Source organism: Eretmochelys imbricata, chromosome 11, assembly GCF_965152235.1.
Source record: "Eretmochelys imbricata isolate rEreImb1 chromosome 11, rEreImb1.hap1, whole genome shotgun sequence".
NCBI classification, from domain to species: domain Eukaryota; kingdom Metazoa; phylum Chordata; order Testudines; family Cheloniidae; genus Eretmochelys; species Eretmochelys imbricata.
In genome coordinates this window covers 57,149,421-57,169,948 of record NC_135582.1, presented here as the reverse complement: position 1 = coordinate 57,169,948, position 20,528 = coordinate 57,149,421, and the positions used below count along the sequence as shown (strand labels likewise).

The 20,528-nt window shown below is 40.4% G+C and overlaps 1 protein-coding gene across 2 annotated transcripts; it reads right to left on the bottom strand.

Annotated features, from left to right (window-relative positions):
- Positions 1-1,384: 1,384 nt before the first annotated feature.
- Positions 1,385-15,905, bottom strand: MOB4 (MOB family member 4, phocein). 2 transcript variants are annotated; one of them, XM_077829614.1, is made up of 8 exons: positions 15,752-15,905; positions 14,401-14,463; positions 13,746-13,846; positions 11,854-11,896; positions 11,485-11,571; positions 8,144-8,223; positions 7,043-7,154; positions 1,385-5,836 (listed from the first exon to the last, which is right to left on the bottom strand). In XM_077829614.1, exons 1-8 carry the CDS (start codon positions 15,809-15,811, stop codon positions 5,705-5,707), a joined length of 678 nt encoding a protein of 225 aa, XP_077685740.1. In that variant the 5' UTR covers positions 15,812-15,905; the 3' UTR covers positions 1,385-5,704. The 2 variants fall into 2 exon arrangements, with proteins under 2 accessions (XP_077685740.1, XP_077685741.1); XM_077829615.1 differs by lacking the exon at positions 15,752-15,905 and adding an exon at positions 15,344-15,420.
- Positions 15,906-20,528: the final 4,623 nt, after the last annotated feature.

Here is a 20,528-nt window from a genome sequence, read left to right as displayed (position 1 = left end):
TATGAATCCAGGTCTTAGTCTAGACATCAGGTGAGCGAGTAAAGCAAGAAAACTCACTGGAGCTTCATTTTCCTTCACGTGGTCTCTTGAGATATATGGATGAAAGGTACTGTATAGCATAATATTGCTTAATATGGCAGCTCCCAATTAATGAGACACAAAATAAAACAAGTGCCAAAGGTGGAACTATTTAGCAACCTTTTTGGCAGTTTCAGAAGAAATGCAAGGATTGAATGCACATGGATTATCTTCTCATTGTATGAAATGACCCCCACCAGTTCAGGGCTGAAGCACATTGCTAGGCGGTAGGCACCTTACACTGCAGGTGTCTGTGCATTATACTAGCAGAAATAGGACTCTGTGATGTCCCTGTGCAAGTTTTCATAACTTAATTCACACATCATTATTTAAAACAAACTTTTTTCAAAGAGTAATCAGCTGACGTTAAGAGACAAGTTTTCAAAAGTGCCTTCCAAATTGCTCTAGCAGATTTTACATATGTATGTGATTATATAGGTAGGTCTCAATTTAGCATTTGTGAATTGTATAGTTAAATGTGTGACTACTTGATTTGTGCATACAAATGGCTTTACATGTATACAAAAGAATGGCTTTGAACATTTAACCCATAAAATGCACCATACTTCACCAAAAAGAGCTTAAAGACAGCAATGACTATTAATATGGGCCGTTTCAAAAAGCTAGATGCCTAAACAGTGGGATCAAAATTACTAAGCAACCAACAACTCCCCTCAGTGAATAAGAGTGATAGAGTGCTGATCACTTTTTAATATCAGGCAATTTATTCAAGTGCCTTAGTAAGGATGTAGGAACTCAACTTTAGGAGTATATTTTTACAACCTTGAACGAGACAAATCTTGTGTCAATGTATTTTCAGAATCAGCAAAGTCTACATGTTTTTCATTTCATGTAATAATAAACTGGATTATTTAAATTACACTTAACATTCCTTCCTGGTCACAAATGTTGTCATACAGGTGCAGTCAATCACACATTCTCAATATGTATTCTACTCTCCAAATTAGAATTCTGGTGAGAATGGATCTGTCTCAAATGCTCCCTTCCTCGCTGCTCTTTTCATCTGCCATCTATGTTATTTCTTGTCACTGTTTCTATTTAATATTTTCTGTTATGGATTTCTCCATTTTTCCTCATCTCCCCATAACCAATGAACATTGCATATATTTTGTATTTTTTTTCTTAAAGATTTTATGGGAATTGAACTATACTTAGGATTCATACATCTCTACCTAAAAATGTACTTCCCTCCCCCCCAAAAGGGTTAAGTTAAAGTTGGAACTGTCTCTCTGACTAAACCTTCATTGAAACACAAGATTAAAATACAGTATAAACCAAGTCAAACTCAGGCAGCGGTGAGATTTTATTTCCATTTCAGAGGTTGAGAGGCACAGCTTTATCCCATAGAAGGAAAATGTGTCAGAAGGCTGGTACTCCGGCTGCCAGCACCTGAGAACACAAAACCCTGCCTCTCTCTTTCAGGTGGGGCCTGTACAAGCAAATCTGATCTTTGACTGAAGCTAAATCTTCAGTGTATTAATCACCCTTAGCACTACTATATGCAGTACCTTTTGAGAATATTTATTAGGCCCATTTAAATAGCTTCTTATTGCATTTTAATGTTCATTCATGTATAAGTAAGGAGACTTAAAGCCATCCATGCACTAAAGTGAAAAAACATACTTTTAAATTCATAGTTTTGGATGAAGTGAGAGATTTCAAAAGGGACAATTGCATTAAGACAATACCCACTCCTTATAAATACTAGAACCAGCATCTGTCTCAATATGGGAGACAGTTCTTGTTGTTTTACAAACTTAATCAGGAAGACTAAGACTACTGGCAAGTCACTAATTTTTCATATTCATACTCCGGTTTATGTGTAATTTATATCTTTATCAGGTAGACAACATATGTTCTCTTATTTGAACTAGTACAGTATTTACAAAATTACTGAAATAGTATTAAGAATCAAGCTTGAATTATTTACTGGCACATGGATTAATTCTCCAAACAAAAGTCAAGTAACTAACTTGATTACACAGTGTCAAAACAGGAATTTGACTTTACATGTGTGAGCTACAAATGGGTCCCTTGTCTGTACACCATAACAGAAATACACTAAAAACTATTAAAAGTAGAGGTTTGGGATATAATTAGACTGTTCATAAACTTCTAAAGACCTTACATTTTCAATTCCTAAGTTATTTCCTGTCCACATATAGAATTTCTGGTCATGTACGAGTCTAAACATAATGGTCTACTGTGTCCATCACATAGATATAACTGATTCATTCTCTCTACAATTTGTGAATACCTCCTGTGTAAAAAAAATCCCAATACCTCCCGCAGTTCAGGTGCGATATACATAACCAGATTTTTAGTGGCTTCTTTGTAAAGTTGAGGTCCTTTTTGTATTTGGGACTGGGAGTTTCTTAGTATTAGAGGCAACTACACCAATTCAGCTATCAGTTTTTCTTAATTATGTTTGGCTAGAACTGAAAGTTTTGGCTTACTTAGACCACAGTAGTTTATGCCACTCAGACTCAGGAGGAGATGAGATCTCGTATCAAGCTATAATTTTTCCCTTTAACAATTTTTATGGTGCATAAAACAAAGCAGGAGTTTGATTAGATTTCTAAACTCTATCAAACACTAGTTATTTTATTTATATTTGGTACATTTCCTCTTCTGAGCAAAAGAGTAGTTCAGGTTGCCGTTTTAACAATTCCCAGCTGCTTAGTCCACAGTATGGAAGGGGTAGCTGGAATTTTGATTTTCAATACTGATTTGTTTTGTCCAAACAGAAAATTGGCATGACATTTTGAATTAAAATCTCTTAGTATCTGTTTAATGTTGACAAGCAGAATTACTGTGGCTAAGTAATACAAATCAAACCATGAATCAGAAGAGACAGATCGTTCAGGGAAAAACACTGAAAGCTGTCCTTTGCTTATAATCAGGCCACTTATTTAGATGTTTGTATTAATAATGTCTAGGGAGGTGGTCTATGAAAGGAATTTCCTTACCCTTCTTTGTATTCTTGAATCATTTAGCTCTTTACTGAAGCAAGACAGGGCATAAATGCAAATTCTAGCCCCAGCCTCTGGGAAGAGTAACAGATTTGTGAGCAAATCACAACACTTCTACATTCTTAAACAAGGAATATTATTTGAGCTCAAAATCTATTTTGTATCCAGAAATGAGAGAGCACAGAACTTACTCTACAAAGCATGAAATATCCAGTTATCTGTATTCTTGGAAGAAAGGGGGGGGGAATGAATCATTTAGCAAAATATATTAGTATGGAAAAAGAATTTTTTTTAATTTTAGCCTCTTGGTTTTAAAACTTAATTCAAAAGTCAAATGTAGCTCAATTTCCCTATTATGTAGAATGCAAATTTGTAAGTGAAACCATTAAAATATTTACTAACCAAATCAATGGTTTGCTTAGGCTAACTAAAGTTTTGTGGTACCACTCAGGTTCATGTATGTACACTGTCTGAGTACTTACGTAAACAGTAGCAAGGAAAATATAAGCAGTGTTTCACTGAGGCCGTTTATATTCAGCTTAGATAGTACAGTGAGTCAACTTTACAGTATGACATATTAATTATGTGAATGAGAACAAACAAGATTAACAGTTCTGGAGGCTTTTACTAGAACTCAAAGCATGAGAGAAGGGGAAGAGAGAAGTTTAAGGTGTTAATGAAGTTCTGAGCACCATTCCACTATCTTCAATTTTACAAAAAATGTTTAGTAGTGAAGAGCACCAGCTTTTTGCCTGTCCCAGGCCAATGTAAGTTTGTCAAAGTGGCTGTACAACAGAAATGTCCTAGGATCTATCTTGCAACAGCAGATTGTTACAAAGCTAAATACATCTTATTACCTCCAAAGTGTAATCCTCTACCCTCAGTACAAATTTCAAGATATCAAATCAAGTCATTTGACCTGTATAAGATAAACCTCAAGTATACAAACACAATAGCTAAAGCTAGTCACTAAGAGCGCATCTGATGCAGTGACCCTGCTGACCATTAAATACAATTTTAAAAATGAAAACACACAAAAATATCTGCCCAGGAAGGCAGCACTGTATAAGCATTTTAAAACCTCTCTCTCTCCATGTTCTCATTTTATATCCAGATGGTACAGTTGCTTAGGGTATACTTGACTTGTAATATTTTGTATTTAATACTTAAGGCATGTTCAGTATATTTTGAAGAAATTACTATTCAAAAATAAATTAGCTCTCATTCCCAGGTAAACACACCTTCAAGAGGAGGTATAGTTTAGATAAATGGCTTGGCCCACTAAGGCCAACACTTTAACCTGTTTCAATACATAAACAGGCCCATGACAACATAAGTCTCTACTATGTGAAGAAGCCACAAAACTAACTTTATCTAGGCAAGATCCATTTAATAAAAGAACACTGCTAGTGCTTTTAGATTCTCTTCATTGATGTACACCATTAACAATAAGTCTGCTAGAATAGTCTTTAAAACATTTAATTCTAATCAAATTCTGGACAGTTCAACACCATTAAGCAGCACTCATGGAACTTGTGAGTTATTGCAAATCTGCAAACGACTCCAACTATGAATGCACTTCACCTCAGTGGATACAATCCAGGTGAATGGATGAAAGCACACGGTTAGTCATACTCTCAACGTGAATCAAAGTATTGCAAGGCTAGAGTTCAATTTTTTTGCTAAGACTATAAACAAGACTATGCTAGTACATTGTTCTGTAGTGTAATATGAACATTGTGAGGTATAATCTGTAAGCAGTTACTATAGATATGCACAGGTATAAAACCACTAAGTACCTTACTACAGGCAAGAGGAAAAGTTATTTTCAGCCACTGCTATTCTTTTGAGAAGTCGGGGAGGAACGAAAGTGGAGGACTTTCACAAGAAAAAATAATCTTTCCTTGCCTTAAGACTCAACACATCACTTCCATGATGTATACAGGCCTCTACTGTTACAGAAAGGCAAGTCCAGAAAGTACACAACTGTCTCTCATTAGATCAAAAATATACTTTTGGTAGCATAGTAAAGTTATCCTTTTGGTATTACTAATACTGTAGTTGTGTTTAATATTTGGATATACACATACAAGAATAGTTGATACTATATACTCACGCCCAAAAGCAGAAGTAAAACTTAGAAACAAATGAGTTATTTTTTAAAAAGTAAGAGCTAAAATTAGGAATAAGCTACATTACAAGGACCTTCCTGCAGGATTCTAAATTTAAGGTACGTATTAAACTCAGAACTAAGGCTAACATTGCTATTTCATTAGAAAATAGCTTGTGTGAAACCTTAGTCTCACCTATCTTTTTAATCAGACACATTTGAGGATTGTGATCCAATGATTGTTTAGCAGCAATTTTACACAACTGTAATTATTTTATTAACAGGTATTATAAACAGATAATACTAATTTTATTTAAAAACCATGAGTGCCACATTGATGACTATACAGTTCATGAATAACTTAAAGTATTTCCCATATTAAAAGGCAATGCACACAGCATACAAAAAGTATACTAAACAAAGCTATAATAAGGATACATGATTGAAGTGTCTAAAATGATATATACAGTACATAATGTCAATTGTGTGTTCAGTACAGTTGCTTTCTGTACCACAATTCCCATCATGCCTCACTTTCCCCAGACACTGAATTCTGCACCTCCTCTTCCAAAATTGGTACAATCAGGTTATCCTTGGACATCAAATTATATTTCATCACAAATTTAGTGAACCGGTGACACAAAAAGGTTTCATTCTGAGGATGGAAAAAAAATATTTAAATTCCAATATAAAATAAAATGCATTATGACATATAAGAGAAGGGAATATTTCAAACAGAATTGTGGGAAATTTATCATAAAAATCCTGGAGCATAAATAAATTGTCCCCTTGGTTTTGTAAGTTTTAGGAACATTGGGTGGTTTACAACTAAATAATAATACCACAAGGAATCCATTAGTAAAATAGTTTTATTTCCCCCTTTTATATTCATAAGAGTGGACACAAGGACCTATTTAAGCTTTATTTTCATAACACAGTGTTAAAAGCATAACACAGTGTTAAAAGTGTTAAAAATATTCAAGTCCCACTATAACAAGGATGAAATCAGATAAGCAATTCTGTGTCAACTATATCCTGGTTCACTATGCAAAGCCCTAACAAAAGCTGTATATAGGCGCCTACCTGTGGTAATTAAATCCCTCCCCCACCACACATATACACCCCAACTAAACAGTGAGCTGAGCCATTCTTTAGCTGCTACTACAGTCCACAGGCTCCAGTGAAATTTGCACCCACTGTGCTCCTCCCCATGCTAGTCCTTACCCATGTTTTTACTACCATTCACACCTCTAAGCCCTCCATTCCTGACTCTAGTCAGTTAAAAAAAATAGTTACAAGTACCATATATGCCCCTGAGATCCCTGTTGAGTCTGTGGCTTTAGCATCAGACTTCTCAACTGTTAAAATGTTTCCTCTACTACTATGTGAAAGATATACACAAACAAGTAACTGACTGTACACAAGTGCTGTCAAATGGATAAAGTAAACTGAAAAAATATTTCTCTACTTTTAATGATAATAATCCTATGGGTTTCCTGTAACACTCAAAGGCAAGCAATTTTCATAACAAGTGTCATTGAACTGACGGTATTAAAGTTCTTGTAAAGCTTTCTGCTTCTGTATAGTGAACTTCTACCCAATTTAGGAGAACTATAATAAACAGGATTAAAAAAGCACACATGAAATTGCTTAGTTTGAAGACCAAAGTCATTCATGTGAAACTTCACACAATTCTTATATACATGTAATCTATTATGAACTGTACTTTCCTTGGCTAAGGAGGTATGTGAAGTGAAAGTGTTAAGAGAAGAAAATATGTAACAACTGCCGAAGAACAATGCGTGGCATCACTTTAGTAAATGCACTCATGAAAGTAAACGCAAAGTAGTCAGTTACTTACTTCATATTCATCAAATATCTGCCGATGATGAAAATACGCATGGGAAAATATTCTGTAAATCCTACGGCACACTGATCCTAGTTTGGCTACAGAGGATTCCTTTATGCTAACCCTGTAAGTCAAATGTTATACAGTACTTAGTTTTACAAATCTACCGGTTGAATACAGATATACATATACACATGTGCACCTGTGTATTTAGTTTTAGTTGTTTATACTGGATTAATTGATCCCACTTGAAATTCCAAGAGTTAGGTTTTGTGGATGACTGATTACAGAATTTAAATGTTAACATTATTCTTGAAAGATTTTAGTAAAAATATTAAGTTGCCTCATTCTGCATATTTAAAACTGTGTATTTTGATTGCAGAAACATTGGCTTCTTCCCACAGAGAGCCAAATTTTTAAATTAATCTAGTAGGGGCTAGATTCCCCATTTCTAGCACAGAGGGATGCAAACTGCACACTCCTTCCCCAGCAGGACCATTGTGCTCCATGGAGGTTCCTCCCCAGAAAACACAGCTTTTACTTTTCCATCCAGGGTTCCATAAATTGGCATGGAGACTACCTGAGGACCTGAATCTGTGCATGTCCTTGGCCAGGCCTCTTTGTAGACAGTGGTGTCCACTTTTGGGACTGCACTAGTTTGGTGTGGGTTTCCCAGCACAGCAGGTCTAATAATACCTTAAGCCACCACAACTCCCTCCCTTCTTTGAGGTGGGATTTTCCCCACTGGAAACCTAGAGTCCTGGACCACACTGAAAAACCCAACTTGATTAAATTGCATTGGTAATATATTCCCTTAAACACCTCTGTTTTACCTCTAACAAGCTGGTGGCAGAGCAGCACTAAAAGCAGGACCTCTTCCCATACTTAACAACAGTAACTGTGGACATGCTGCCACATTTAGTATTTTTCATCATATTCTGCAATGCTGTATATGAACAATACAGTATTTTATTCTACTAATACATGAAAAACAATTTGCGCTACCAAAAACTGTTTCAGATTTGTTCCACCTATGAACAAGATTTTCTGAATGTAAAACAACCCCACCTCCCCACAAAAAAAAATTAAAGATGATGCTTCTAGGAGTTTTACCTGCTGGGGAAATATTTATTGCTATTCAGAAGACATGCAGCTCCATCAAGCGTGTGCCTGGTGTAGTCTATAGCAGGACACTAAAAAATATTAGGAGGGGAAAACAGGTATGACACTGCATCACACATAATATTTTACACAGAATTGTCTGATATATCACATAGCCATTTTGAATTCCAGAAGTTTTACGGAGTTTCTATAAGGGTCTGAGTAAACTTCCCCCACATTAGAGCTGTCTCCGTCTCCTATGTTTTATTACTTATAGCTCCAAGTACCCCTTATTGCGTTATTCCAGGAGGATGCTTGTTTTGGAGAGGAGGCATATGCACAGGAGTAGATGATGTTCTAATTAAGTGTCTCTTTAGCAACTAGGAGTCCGGTGGCACTTTAGCAACTGACATGACAGAAGTTCTATGATGGAAGAACACTGCCAAAGAAAAAAAACTTCATCCCACCGCCTACAAGTTAGTTTGGCTTCCATGGCTCAGTCATGAGGGCAGATTATGGACTGCTTCTCAGTTGCTTTGACAAGCAGGATCAGAGTCCATGATCTTCCCACTCCTTGTGCTCCACCCATTTCTCCAATAACTTACAATAAATCCCTCCCTACCTAGGAGAGGAAGAATGAGAGTCAAAGCTTCTCCCAACCCAGATGTGGAGATAACTGGACTGAATGGAACTTACTAGAGCTTGAAAATATTTTTTCCCCCTTATCTAAACCTTAATCTGTGTATAGAACTTATCCCTTTGCTCTGTATGCTATGTACCTTTGGGGTGAACAAATAATGCTTTGTTTTGAAGAAGCTGTTTTAGAGTCCATTTAAATCAGCTGCTGTCAGGTTGCCAAGGAAAAAGGGCTTACATGTGCCAAATACAGTTGGGTTTGTCAGGTTAACACAGTTGGTGAACAGGGAGGCTGCAGCTGAAAGATCCAGTCTAACAGTGGTAGGACCACATGAATCCACCCAAAGAAGGGTGAAGGTAACAACATCCGTCACCTGAGGGGTATACTCAAGAGGCAGTGAAAGGGGTCGAAAATGCAGTTCACCTCGTAATCACTTCATCTGGTTTAAGTTAAAGGGGGGAGGACTTTGGGCAAAACAACTGGAACAATTTTAAAGGAACACACTATGATTATGGAAGACTAGGTATGAAGAGAGATCAGATAAGACAGACAGCTCTACTATCCTCTAAACCAACAGCCACCAGGAAAGCCACTCTAAAGGTAAGAAAATATAAGTTCACCAACTGGGTGACTCAGACAGGAGCTTGGGTAATGTTCCATGTGCTTGGACATTCAAATACATAACTCTACAACACGGTCAGAATTTGAAGACGCACTCTCCTTTGACCTGCTCTTGAGGTGCTAACAGGGCTAGTCTGATACCCCACAGTTTGTGAAGCTGCCTCTCCCTTTAGAACTGTGTCCTCGACAAGGCTGAATATCCACGTGGCATCTCACACTGTCATGAGATTGGCTGGCCCCTGGAGAAGGAAGCCTATCCCTAGTTTGTGTTGATTTTCCCACCAGAGCAAAGATCTTTTCACCTGGATGTTCCAGGTTGTCTCCTAATCAGACTCCTGTGATAGCTAGTTCAAGTGAACGCACAACATGCTTAATGCAATGGTGCAAGAGGGACAACTGTGGTATTTCCCACCCTCAATTTTAACCTTCTCTGGGTGTTCCAAGCTGCTAGAAAAATTCTCTTGAGGAGAGTAGGGCAACATTCCTGCATGTTGCTCAGAGCGAGGCAGGACAAACTGGAAAAGCAGAGAAAGAACTGGAGAGTGTGAAAATCCTGGCTGTGATTGGTCATCATTGTGCCTGTCAACATACTAGAAGGAACCAGCCCATGGTCTGTGCTGTAGCAGACCAAGCCATGGAAAAATTAAAATCCCCATACTTAACTGTTTAAATCATGCAGGGTTAATGACAGATCTCATTGACTGAGTGACAAGTATTCCAAACTAATACACTATAACTTGGTTGGTCTGGACATGTGAAACATATCAACACACCTATGAACGGGTAGCAAAATATCAATTTCCCATCTCCTCATCAATACCTCATAATTATTCTGTACTGAATTTTAGATGACAAACACTGTTAGCTTGAGGACTTAGAAAATAAGAAGTAAACTCATGTAATATTCATTCAGTTTTAGCCTGGCCACTTAACTACTTTCCAATTATTAAGAACATACAAAAGTCAGTTTCAGTGAGGAAAAGGAAAAAACTAAAAACACGAACCAAGATTCTGGATGGTCCCTTTTTCTGATTTTGTATGTTCACTTCCAATTCCATTTCTGTTTGAGAAAGTTTGTTTCCCACCTCCCCCAAACTTCTTTCTTCACTTACTTCAAAGGGAAGGTGTCATCATGTGCTTATTACGTTTCCCCCCCCAGGGCACATTATTTCTGGTGAAAGATGTTGAACTTCTAGCTATGGAACAGGCATTTTTATTGATCTGTACAGCAGCTAATACAATAGCACGGCAAGCACCCCAAAGCATCCCACCTGAGTGCCTCAACCCACCCCTAAAAAGGAAACTTTCTCCAAGGCTGAGAAGAAAGTGCAGTCTCCATGACTACTTAGTCCTTGATCTCTTTGCTAAGACTCTCAACATAATGATGGTTGTAATGTGAACAGTTGTATACCAGGGCCTACCAAGCATGCATTAAATGTTACTGATTCTTGTTCATGCACCAGTACAGAAAAATTAAGTCAGACTACTCAGCAGTCTACAGTCTTACTACCGAAATTTGCACAAAAACTAACTAAGGTCAAAATCCAAGGGCCAGAATGGCCCTTTGCAAGGAGAAAGCCACAGGAGGGTGTCAGAGGAGCTGAAGATGCAGAGGTTCCCATTGCAGAATTCCCTGCAAGTTGTCACCAGGAGCAGGGACTTGAGAGTCCACAGGGAGGTGGGGAGAAAGAGAGGAAGCCTTCCAACTCCATGAAACTGCAGAGAAAGGCAGCTCGATCTGATAAAAAAGAAATCCCTTTCTGTTGCCCAGTAACAACTATGGAGGTGACCAGAAAAAATGTAATACAGATTAAAGCTATATTACTCTTCCAGATTCCCACACAAAAGGTGAGGGGGAAGTAGGGATCTGTATGAGACTGTTATGGAGAGCAGCTGGTTCCCTGCTCTTCTGCCTCCTATGAGTCACTACGGAGGATGTGAGAAGCAAGCAGGGAGTTCTGCTATGAAAGTCGCATTCCCACATATCCCTTCAATTTGACTAAGACAAGATATGCACGGACGGCCCCTTCGGTGCATGGATCACTGAAGAAAATATGGGCCTTTACAGATATATTTCAAAAAATATCCTCCTTACCTCTTTGGGCGTTTTATGGGCTGCACAAAGAAAAATCCATTGTTCAGTTGCTGTCATCTGAGTGCATGTATCTGGGTGGCATTCACTCTGTTGAAACAGTTGTTCGGTTAATAAAATACCAAACAGAGAAAGCAAGATTTAATCATTATTAAAAGAATTTAACTCCCTATTCCTTAAAATCAGAAAAATATTTTAAAGCTACCTGATCAACTAAAGACTTCTGGAATGCTAAAACTATGTTCCTAAAATCATGGTGGCTAAAAAATGTGAACTAAAAGTTTGCAAAGCTTTGCGAGCTAATATTACATCTAAAAATACAAAAACAACCTGGTCTCTGACACAAACATTAGAGAACAAGAAAAGAGTTACCTGAAGCTTGACAGCAAGTCCATTGAGCTCGAGACAGAATTGTCTAGAAATTTAAATACAGCATTGTCAAAACAGTTTCCCTAATGGAAACATTTTAACACAAAGAACAACTTGTCATAAAAGCTAATGGTTTTATGCATCTCTAGCATTTTTAACAATTACATTACATTGACTGGGGTGTAGAAAGCAGAAGAGGAATGAGATCAAATGTAAACAATGTTCAAAATAATTTCAGCAGCTATGACATATTTAGAATCTGTGGACATATCTGTAGAATATACAAAGAAGAAAATAAAAAATAAGAGGAGACTATAAGAGGACAGGAATACAAAAAGATAAGTCAGAAAATTTAATTTATTATTCGTTCAGAGGAACTCATACAACTATATTCTAGTTTTCTCCTTTGTCAAAAAGGATAAACTGAACAGTATTCCAATAGCAGAGACTTGGAAAATAATATTTTCTCCCTTAGGAAAATCTACATTTTACAAATTTGCTTTTGATATCAATTCATGTTTAAGGAAGGGGGAGAAAAAAAAAAAAAAACGCAAAATCCCTTAAAACATGCACTGAAGAAAAAACACATTATAAGGTGCAAACTGATCAAACCTATCTATGCTATATATCCTGGAAGTCTAATTCTGAGGCTTTAGTGCCATCCCCAAATGCTCAAGAGAATACTACCGAGACCTCCAGGAGTACCTCTCTTTAAGTCAGCCAGAGTTGAGGTGTAATGCAGTGAGGCTATGTGTGGAAGCTGCTGCTTGCCTCACTCTCAGGCATACGCTAGCAGACGGTTTAGAGAAGGTTTAACGCTTCAGAGGAGGCAGGGTAAAATTTTCAGAAGTGACTAACTTAGCCGCCTCAGTCCCATTTTCAAAAGAAATATAGGCACTTAAGAGCCTACATCTCATTAAAAATCATTGGGACTTAGGCTCCCAAGTGCCACATTTTTAAAGGTATTTAGGTGCCTAGTAGGATTTTTAAAAGAACCTACGTGTCGAACTCTCATTGGGAGGCACTAACTTAAAACTATTCTTACCCTTCAAAATGTATGGTGATGGACTGACAAGACAGTCAAACTAAGGAAAAAAATGATTTTTTTCAGAACGCCAGGACACTAATCTTAGCAAAGTGATGTAAAAACCAAAGCAGGAATAAGGGTGGAAATATCAGTTAGCAGAATATTGAGTCTGTACTATAATAAAATAAATACTTTCAGTGACAAGGACAGTTTGGAAACATAAAACGCATCTAGGTAGCCAGCTTAACCAATGTATTATAACAGCTAACAGACATAAAGAGAAGGCCAGAAAAATTGTCAAGATTTCTCTGATAGTGACTGCAATAAAAACAGAGAACTGCAAAAAATATTTTCTTTCAGTTTGTTAAAAACAGGCCTCATGACTAACAGCTATTCTGGAGAGCATCTAATGATGACAATATTCATATTTTAGTAAGCGAAAGTAAGGAATTGATGAGATTGACGGGAGGAGGTGCTATGGAAACTCATGGCTGTCCTTTCAGTCCATACTGACATAGTTCTAGAAATGAACTGCAAAGATTTATTTAAAAGAAGACAAACACACACGTAAGTTGATATCACAAACTTTTAAAAGCAAAAGGGAGTTTAAGGGAATGCTCACAACAGTGAATTTGGTAATTAGAAAAGGAGCAAATAAATTCCATTTTTAAGACTACAAATCTATTACTAACACATAATTCTAAGATGTTTAATAGTACAAAGTTTTGCTCTTGTAGAGTTTTTTTTTCTTTCAGTCATAAACAAAAATATTTAGAGTCTGAGATTCAGACTATTATGATTCATTACTACTGCTAATCAGTGGGTTGGGTTTCCTGATTCTACATTTTGACAAAACATGAATTCTTACCGTAAATGTTCGTACTTCCATACACCTTCATCCTGCCCTTCAGGAGGTTCCAGGATTTTGTCAATGTTAGAACAGTCTGCCCTTATGTTTTGTTGGATATACTGAGAAGAAAAAGTAATAATTTCTGAAAGTTATTTAAAGATAGTAAGACACCATATTTAGGATTGCCCCACAACTCTAGCTACTTTGATATATACCTACTAGCCATTACAGTAAGGATAACAGCTACTTATTTCTTTAGTCTAGTCTAGGTGGAAGTGAACGGCTATGTTGATGGACCAAAGTAAGAGGACAAAAAAAAAAAAGTAGCGATAGCGGAGAAGTAACAAAGCAAATGTCCCAAAATACAGTGTGTGAAAAACGTCTTCCCTGAATGAGAAATGGTAAGAGGAGCAGTGAGTTTTACCAGGTAGCAATAAAACCTGTTCAACTGGTGAAACCGGACACCAGGATTCCGTGATTTCTACGCACAAAATTACTGTATTAACCAGTACACTGATTTCTATTTCTCTATGGAATTATGAAGTTATTTTTGTACAACTATATCACAACCAAGAAGAGACTGTGCCCTGTTGCTTACATCTTGCTAAAAGTCACAAGATTTGGGTGACTAAACTTAAACACATGAAAAAATATTTATTAAAACAAAAAATACCTGTTGAACAGCTAGTGTGCTATCCATTTCTTCAAAGGATTCATCAGGCCAATTGTAAAAATCCTATGGAAAAAACACCCAAATTTAAACCAGTTTAATAAAGGGTGGAAAAGACAGCACGTCATTTGCAGCAAATTCTGAATGCTTAATATCAGGAAACTTCAACATGCTGTAGAAAAATAACCTTTACAGTTCTAACAAACAGGAAACTACATCTAGAAAGAGAGGAAGCAGACAAAGTTGTGAAGGACTATATGGGACTGATGCTCACCCTCCGAAGAACCAAAATATGAAACTTACAATGAAGGAGCTACCACAAAGGTATTTCATATCTTTAAATTAAAGCTAAAGCTTTGCTTGACTTGTAATACTGTAAATGTCATCTCTTCCATTCCTTTTCACATGCTAAGAAGAGTTCGATCTGGTTAATACTTAGAGACCCCAAAAAGAAGTCCGGGGTTCTAAAGGAAGTGGTATTAAAGTGATTTCACAACTGACCGGCAAGATAGGACTAATGTGGTACTTCCAGCAGCACCTCTGGGTTGTTATGATGGGGTGTTAGCCTAACTCCGCCAAGACACTTAGCTATTATTCCTTCATCGGACCAAATATACTGCCTGCTTTTTTCTGATTGAATGTTTTGTTCATTTTCCATCCTAAACCATTATGTAACTTTACTAGTTGCTGTTAAAAAGGTATAAAATTTCACCTCAGAGGTGGCTGCCTGTCAGTGGCTGGTGAAGTAATTCACACACACCATCAGGATGAAAAGATGCACGTAAGTGTAGGATTACTTCAGATGCAGTCACTGACATTTAGCGACTCGGACTCTTTTTTATGACCGGAGACTCCTGAACCTCTAGGTCCCTGGGAGGGGGACTCCCGGTCAATCCCAGCAGAGAAAACACCTTTACCGACAGGGGTAAACACGGAACAGACTCACCCCCACCAGGCGGGCAGGGGGAATCCACACCCAGGCCCCCCAGGGCGGCGAGAAGCGCTACCAGCCCCGGCCGGGGCAGCCGGAGCGAGGCGAGCAGCACCAGCCGGGCGGGGAGCAGCCCGGAGCTGCCCGGCTCCGGTGACAACCCGAGCGCGGGTCCCTACCAGGCGAGCCGGGCCCAGCGCGGCAGCGGGTAGCCAGAGCCCGCTGCGGGCCGCCCGGCCCAACCCCGCCCGCCACTGGCGCCCCGCACGGGGCCGGGGAGGCCCAGCGGCTCCGCGCCGGGACGGGACCGACCGCGCCGGCTCCAGCCCGCGTGAGCGCGGCGGCCGAGGAGGCCCAGCCCGCCCGCTGCTGCCAGCCCCAAGCCCCGCGCGGGCAGGAGGCGGCTGGGGCGCGGCGCCTCACCTGGGCCTTGGTGCCCGGCCTGTTCCGCCTCAGCACAGCCGTCCCCTCCGCCATGACCATAGTGACAGCGGCGCCAGGACCCGGATGCGGCAGCCACTGACGAAGAGTGGGAGGAACAGGCGCGGCGGGAGCAGAGGGAGGGAGGTTGGGGAACAGCTGGTGGTGGGGAGGGTGGGAAGAAGATGGAACAGCCTGCGTGACGCCCAGAAAGGGGCGGGGGGGAGGGTTGTGAGTGAAACAGCTTCGCGAGGAGGGAGGCAGGAGGAAGAGCCGGCGAGGAGGCGGGAGTGGCAGCGGCAGCTAGAACAACCCCCTAGAGGCGGGGGGGGCGGTGCCCAGTGGTGCGCCCGCTGTGCGCGCGGAGGGCGGGAGCGAGCGAGCGAGCTGCCTGGGGGGTGTGGGCGGGGTCTCCAGGGGCCTTGTCGGGGTCTGGCTCTCCGTGAGGGGACGGGCCGGGGGGCGGTGCAACTAGACCTAGGGAAAGTCAGGAGGCAACTGCCCCTTGCCCCATAGGAAATACGGCCCCTGCCCGTCTGATCTCCCCCATGTTGTGCACAGCCACCCCCAGCCTGCAGGCTCGCACTTGGCCCGGGTTCAGAGCCGGGGGGAGGGGGCAGGTACAGTGTCCCTGGCCTCTCAGGCCACTCAGAATTGCCCTGGAGCCATCTCAGCAAGGGTGGGTCAAAACTCTTAAGGACTTGGGGGAGACCATCATCGCCAATCAGAGATTCTCTTTCATAAAAAGTAATCCTTGGACCAGTCCGCACCACAAGGAAAAGCTATCTTGTCCCTATCTTGGTGCTTACAGGGCTTGTATTTAGATAGTTGGTAAGGAATATGGCTTCCCCTTTCTGACTTTCCTCAAGAGGAAAATTCATGGTGTCTTAGAAATGTTCCCCTCTGTTTGCCCTTCAGTTACATGTCACCTGATAGGAACACATGGCCTCAAAACACCTGCATGAGGGAGTTTTACCTAAGAAAAGATCCTGGCCTCACAAAAATAATCAGTAGGATTCATAGATTCTTAGGCCAGAAGAGACTACGGTCATCGTCTAGTCTGACCTCCTGGCTAACACATGCCATAGAGCTTCCATGAAATACCATACAACTTCCCACAAAATAAGTTATACTTACTTTTATCAGATGTGAACTTGGCACCCAAAGGCTAGTAAGCTAATCAGATTGTTGTTTGAAAACAAGACGTCTTTATGTGCAGAAATTCCTATTAAGTTAATTTCTTCAAACATCCTGTTGTTGCATCCTGCCATTAACGCTGACTTGTCTGCAGCAAGGACTATCTTATATATCACATGTCTACACAGTTCTGAGCACAATAGGGCTCTGATCCTCAAATGGGGCCTCTAGACATAAAAAAAATATTAAAACTACTGTTAAAATTATATAATACACAGGTTGAGAAACGAGTCTGTACATCTGAGTATAGTGCTTAGATTAAAAACAAACTTGGTATTTGTGGATAAAGTCATGAGATAGATATAGTGCATAATCAGCAGCTACCCAAATTTAGGTGTAAATTGAAGAATACAGTTTAGATCTTAGCATCCAAGTATTTGGGTACATCATTCATTAAAAGTTATACAGAGAGTTAGCTGTGGAAAGCACATATATCAATAAATGAAGATTGTTCCTCAGTAATTGAGAATTAGGTGGGTTGTCCATTTAGAAAATATAATCCATGAGGGAATTATTTCAATTATTTGCCTGACTGCGCTTCTCATCAGCACTCCAGCTCATCCCTCCTGGTATTGTCGATGTACAGTGATGTGTTCTATGTAAATGTCCCTTGACCATCTGATGGCATCCGACGCCATGAGTTGCCGCATCAGCTGAGTGTAGCGTTGACCAATTCCACATTCTCTCAATACTTGCTCGTCCCATGCACCTGACGATCAGTGCGCATGTCTGAACCTGGTAACCTTTAGCGCTCAAGGTTTTGGCCAGAGGGGCGTATTTCTCCACCTTTTGAGCTTGGGCATCATGGAAGGCCGGGGTCCTATTCTCGAAGGGCACTGTGACATCCACCATGATGATCTTCTTTTGGTCCACATTGGTAATGATGATGTCTGGTCGCAGTTGGCTGTAGGTCCCAGGGATGGCAGAGTTCACAGCAACCTTCTCCACGGATGGTAGGATGGCTCTGGCCAGGCAATCTTGGATGGCGTTGTGTCGCAGCTGCCAGTCTCTGGAATGGGGCTTGCAGCTACACAGGACGTGGGGTAGCATCTCATTGATATAGCCACACTTACTGCATCACTTGTCCCGATTCCTGTGGTGGATGGCTCCATTCAGCAGGACGCAGTTGAGCCAGGCCCTGCAGATGAACCTCCAGTTGGCAAATTGGGTGAAGCTGCCCCTGGAGAGGAAGTGTTCGCTGGCGTCCCACCTTGCATGTCACCTTGAATGCCTTGTTCTGGCCTGGCTTACATTTCAGGTTTTCCACATATTGGCAGCGGATGGCATCCTTCAGGGTCCTCTACAGCATGGTTCTAGCTCTTGGGAGTGATAATAGCGTGATCCGTGTTCTTCACTCCCAGCACCTGGCATTTGTTGTACCACATCCAGCGGCAGCCAATACGCTTCTCCAGTCATCATATAGCATTGCGGGCACAAGTCCAGAGCAAAGCAGTCTCCCCCTCTCTAGAAATACTAGAAATTACATGAAAAAATTTAAAGTGACAAAGTAGTAAAAACTTATAATGTAATTTTTAAAAAAAGGAGTACTTGTGGCACCTTAGAGACTAACAAACGTATCTGAGCATAAGCTTTCGTGAGCTACAGCTCACTTCATTGGATGCATCCACTGAATGCACCCAATGAAGTGAGCTGTAGCTCATGCAAGCTTATGCTCAAATAAATTGGTTAGTCTCTAAGGTGCCACTAGTACTCCTTTTCTTTTTGTGAATACAGACTAACAGGCTGCTACTCTGAAAAATGTAACTAAAGGGGAATTTAATTCTTTTAGTACCAGAAGAAAACAAAAGGTGTCAAAACATTATAAAAGCAATATTTTAGGAGGATAGAGATAGAGCTGTAAAGCTGGTCTGGTTTCCACTAAGCTAGGATGTTAGTGGCAAAATGGACACAAAGCATCTCAGGGCCCTTCAGAGTGAAGTGGATAGAAAGGCTAATAAGTACCCCATGTCTGCAGTGAGCAGGCATGAGAAGGGTTGGCCTTGGTTCTAGGGTGAACCAAGCCAGGCACTCCCACCTGCACTAGTGCCTGACCTGGGTACAGTAGCTGTCACTGGAGGTGCATATAGAACAAATGCAGATGTAGAAATAGAGCCAGCAAAGGAAAAAACTCTCACAGAGATAGAACAGCTTCTGTAGGACAGGGAGGAGGGAATGGGGATGGAATATTCTTGTCAGGGTCTAATACAATGCTTGTCGTCATTGTTATCTGAGTGCTAGCAGGGGGGATGGAAAGCAGAGAGGAGGAAGGAAGATAGAATAAATTCTGCTGAGATGGGGGTTGGAGGTTGGGGGTGGAGGGGGAATGTGCCTGCTAATGGAGGACAGAGAGAAGGAAAAGACAGAGACAGCTGTGCCTGTAGGGAGTGGAAGGCAAAACAGAACCACTTGGGAGGGGGACTGAATGGGACAGGATAGATGGATCAGAAGGTGGATGAGACTGAACATCTTGGTAGCAAGGAAGATAAAAAACGAGGGGTGGGGTAAGGAGTTTTTACCAATTGAAAAGGTAAATAAATTATCTTGCTACATCAAAATGTTTGTAGCAACCTCCATCCTTCAGTAAAGGTGCATAAGGGTCATACAGCATGCACTCTTATTGCACCAATCAAATCAATTCTGAATGAGATACACTTTCAAGCTGAAAAAGTTTTTCCTTGCACCCCTTGCAGGGTCATTTTCAGTTTGATAGCACATTTAGTGTTACTTTTGCTTATTCCCAACATTAAAGTGTTCATAATCTACATTGTAAACTTTGGTTCCTGCTGTTAAATCATTCTGAGTTTTTGTTTAGATAGGGGAATGTCACTAACATCATTCACAGAGAGGCGAGTCCTGTTCTCAGTGGCCAGATTGACAGTCAAAACCTGAGCAAGATAAAGTGATGGGAAATAGGGGATCCTCAGGGCTCCAATGCATATACCTGGAAACTACCTCAGGGAGCTGACTGTGTGACTGGCTTGGTGGTTCCATGTAGGATGTACTTAGTAATGTTGAACAAGTGACAGTTTAGTGCATTAATGCAGTTTGCATTAGTTTCCCTGCCCCCGAAGCACATTGAAGGCCAGCATTCCAGGCGCAGCAATTGCTTGCTCTCTCAGTCAAAAGGTTGAAAATGGCACTTCTATATGAAGGGTTGATAAAGAAAAGAACCAGAAAACAACCCTATAATCATATAAAGCTATGCTTCTGTCTTTTTCCTATGCTTATCTGTCTTTTCCCTATGTTTATGGGTAGAAAGAATTTGAACTGTGTGTAACCTGTACTCCCCTCTTGGGGAAATAATTCCTTATACGGATGGGCCTCCATGTTCATACCTCAGGACTCAGACAGACAGGGTTTGACTGGTTTGAACTGGAAGAGATATCACAAAGTATGTTGAACCAAGCTATAAAAGCTCCACCTTGTTCTTTGTTCTGGGCTTCACCATTTTCCTCTGCGCAGGAATTGGTGAGCCCTTCAGCTGTTGTACTTGCTAGCATTAAAGGTGTCTCATTTTATCTAAGAGTCATGACTCTGTGTTTGTTTGGCTAATACAGAAGTCCAGGGAAGGCTACCCTCCCAA

Excerpts from the sequence above, each read along its gene's own strand:
- MOB4 (XM_077829614.1), bottom strand. The coding sequence starts at position 15,811 with ATGGTCATGGCGGAGGGGACGGCTGTGCTGAGGCGGAACAGGCCGGGC. Across the intron at positions 14,464-15,751 it reads GGCCGGGCACCAAGGCCCAG|GATTTTTACAATTGGCCTGA; the intron begins GTGAGGCGCCGC and ends TTTTTTCCATAG. Across the intron at positions 11,572-11,853 it reads GACTTGCTGTCAAGCTTCAG|AGTGAATGCCACCCAGATAC; the intron begins GTAACTCTTTTC and ends CTGTTTCAACAG.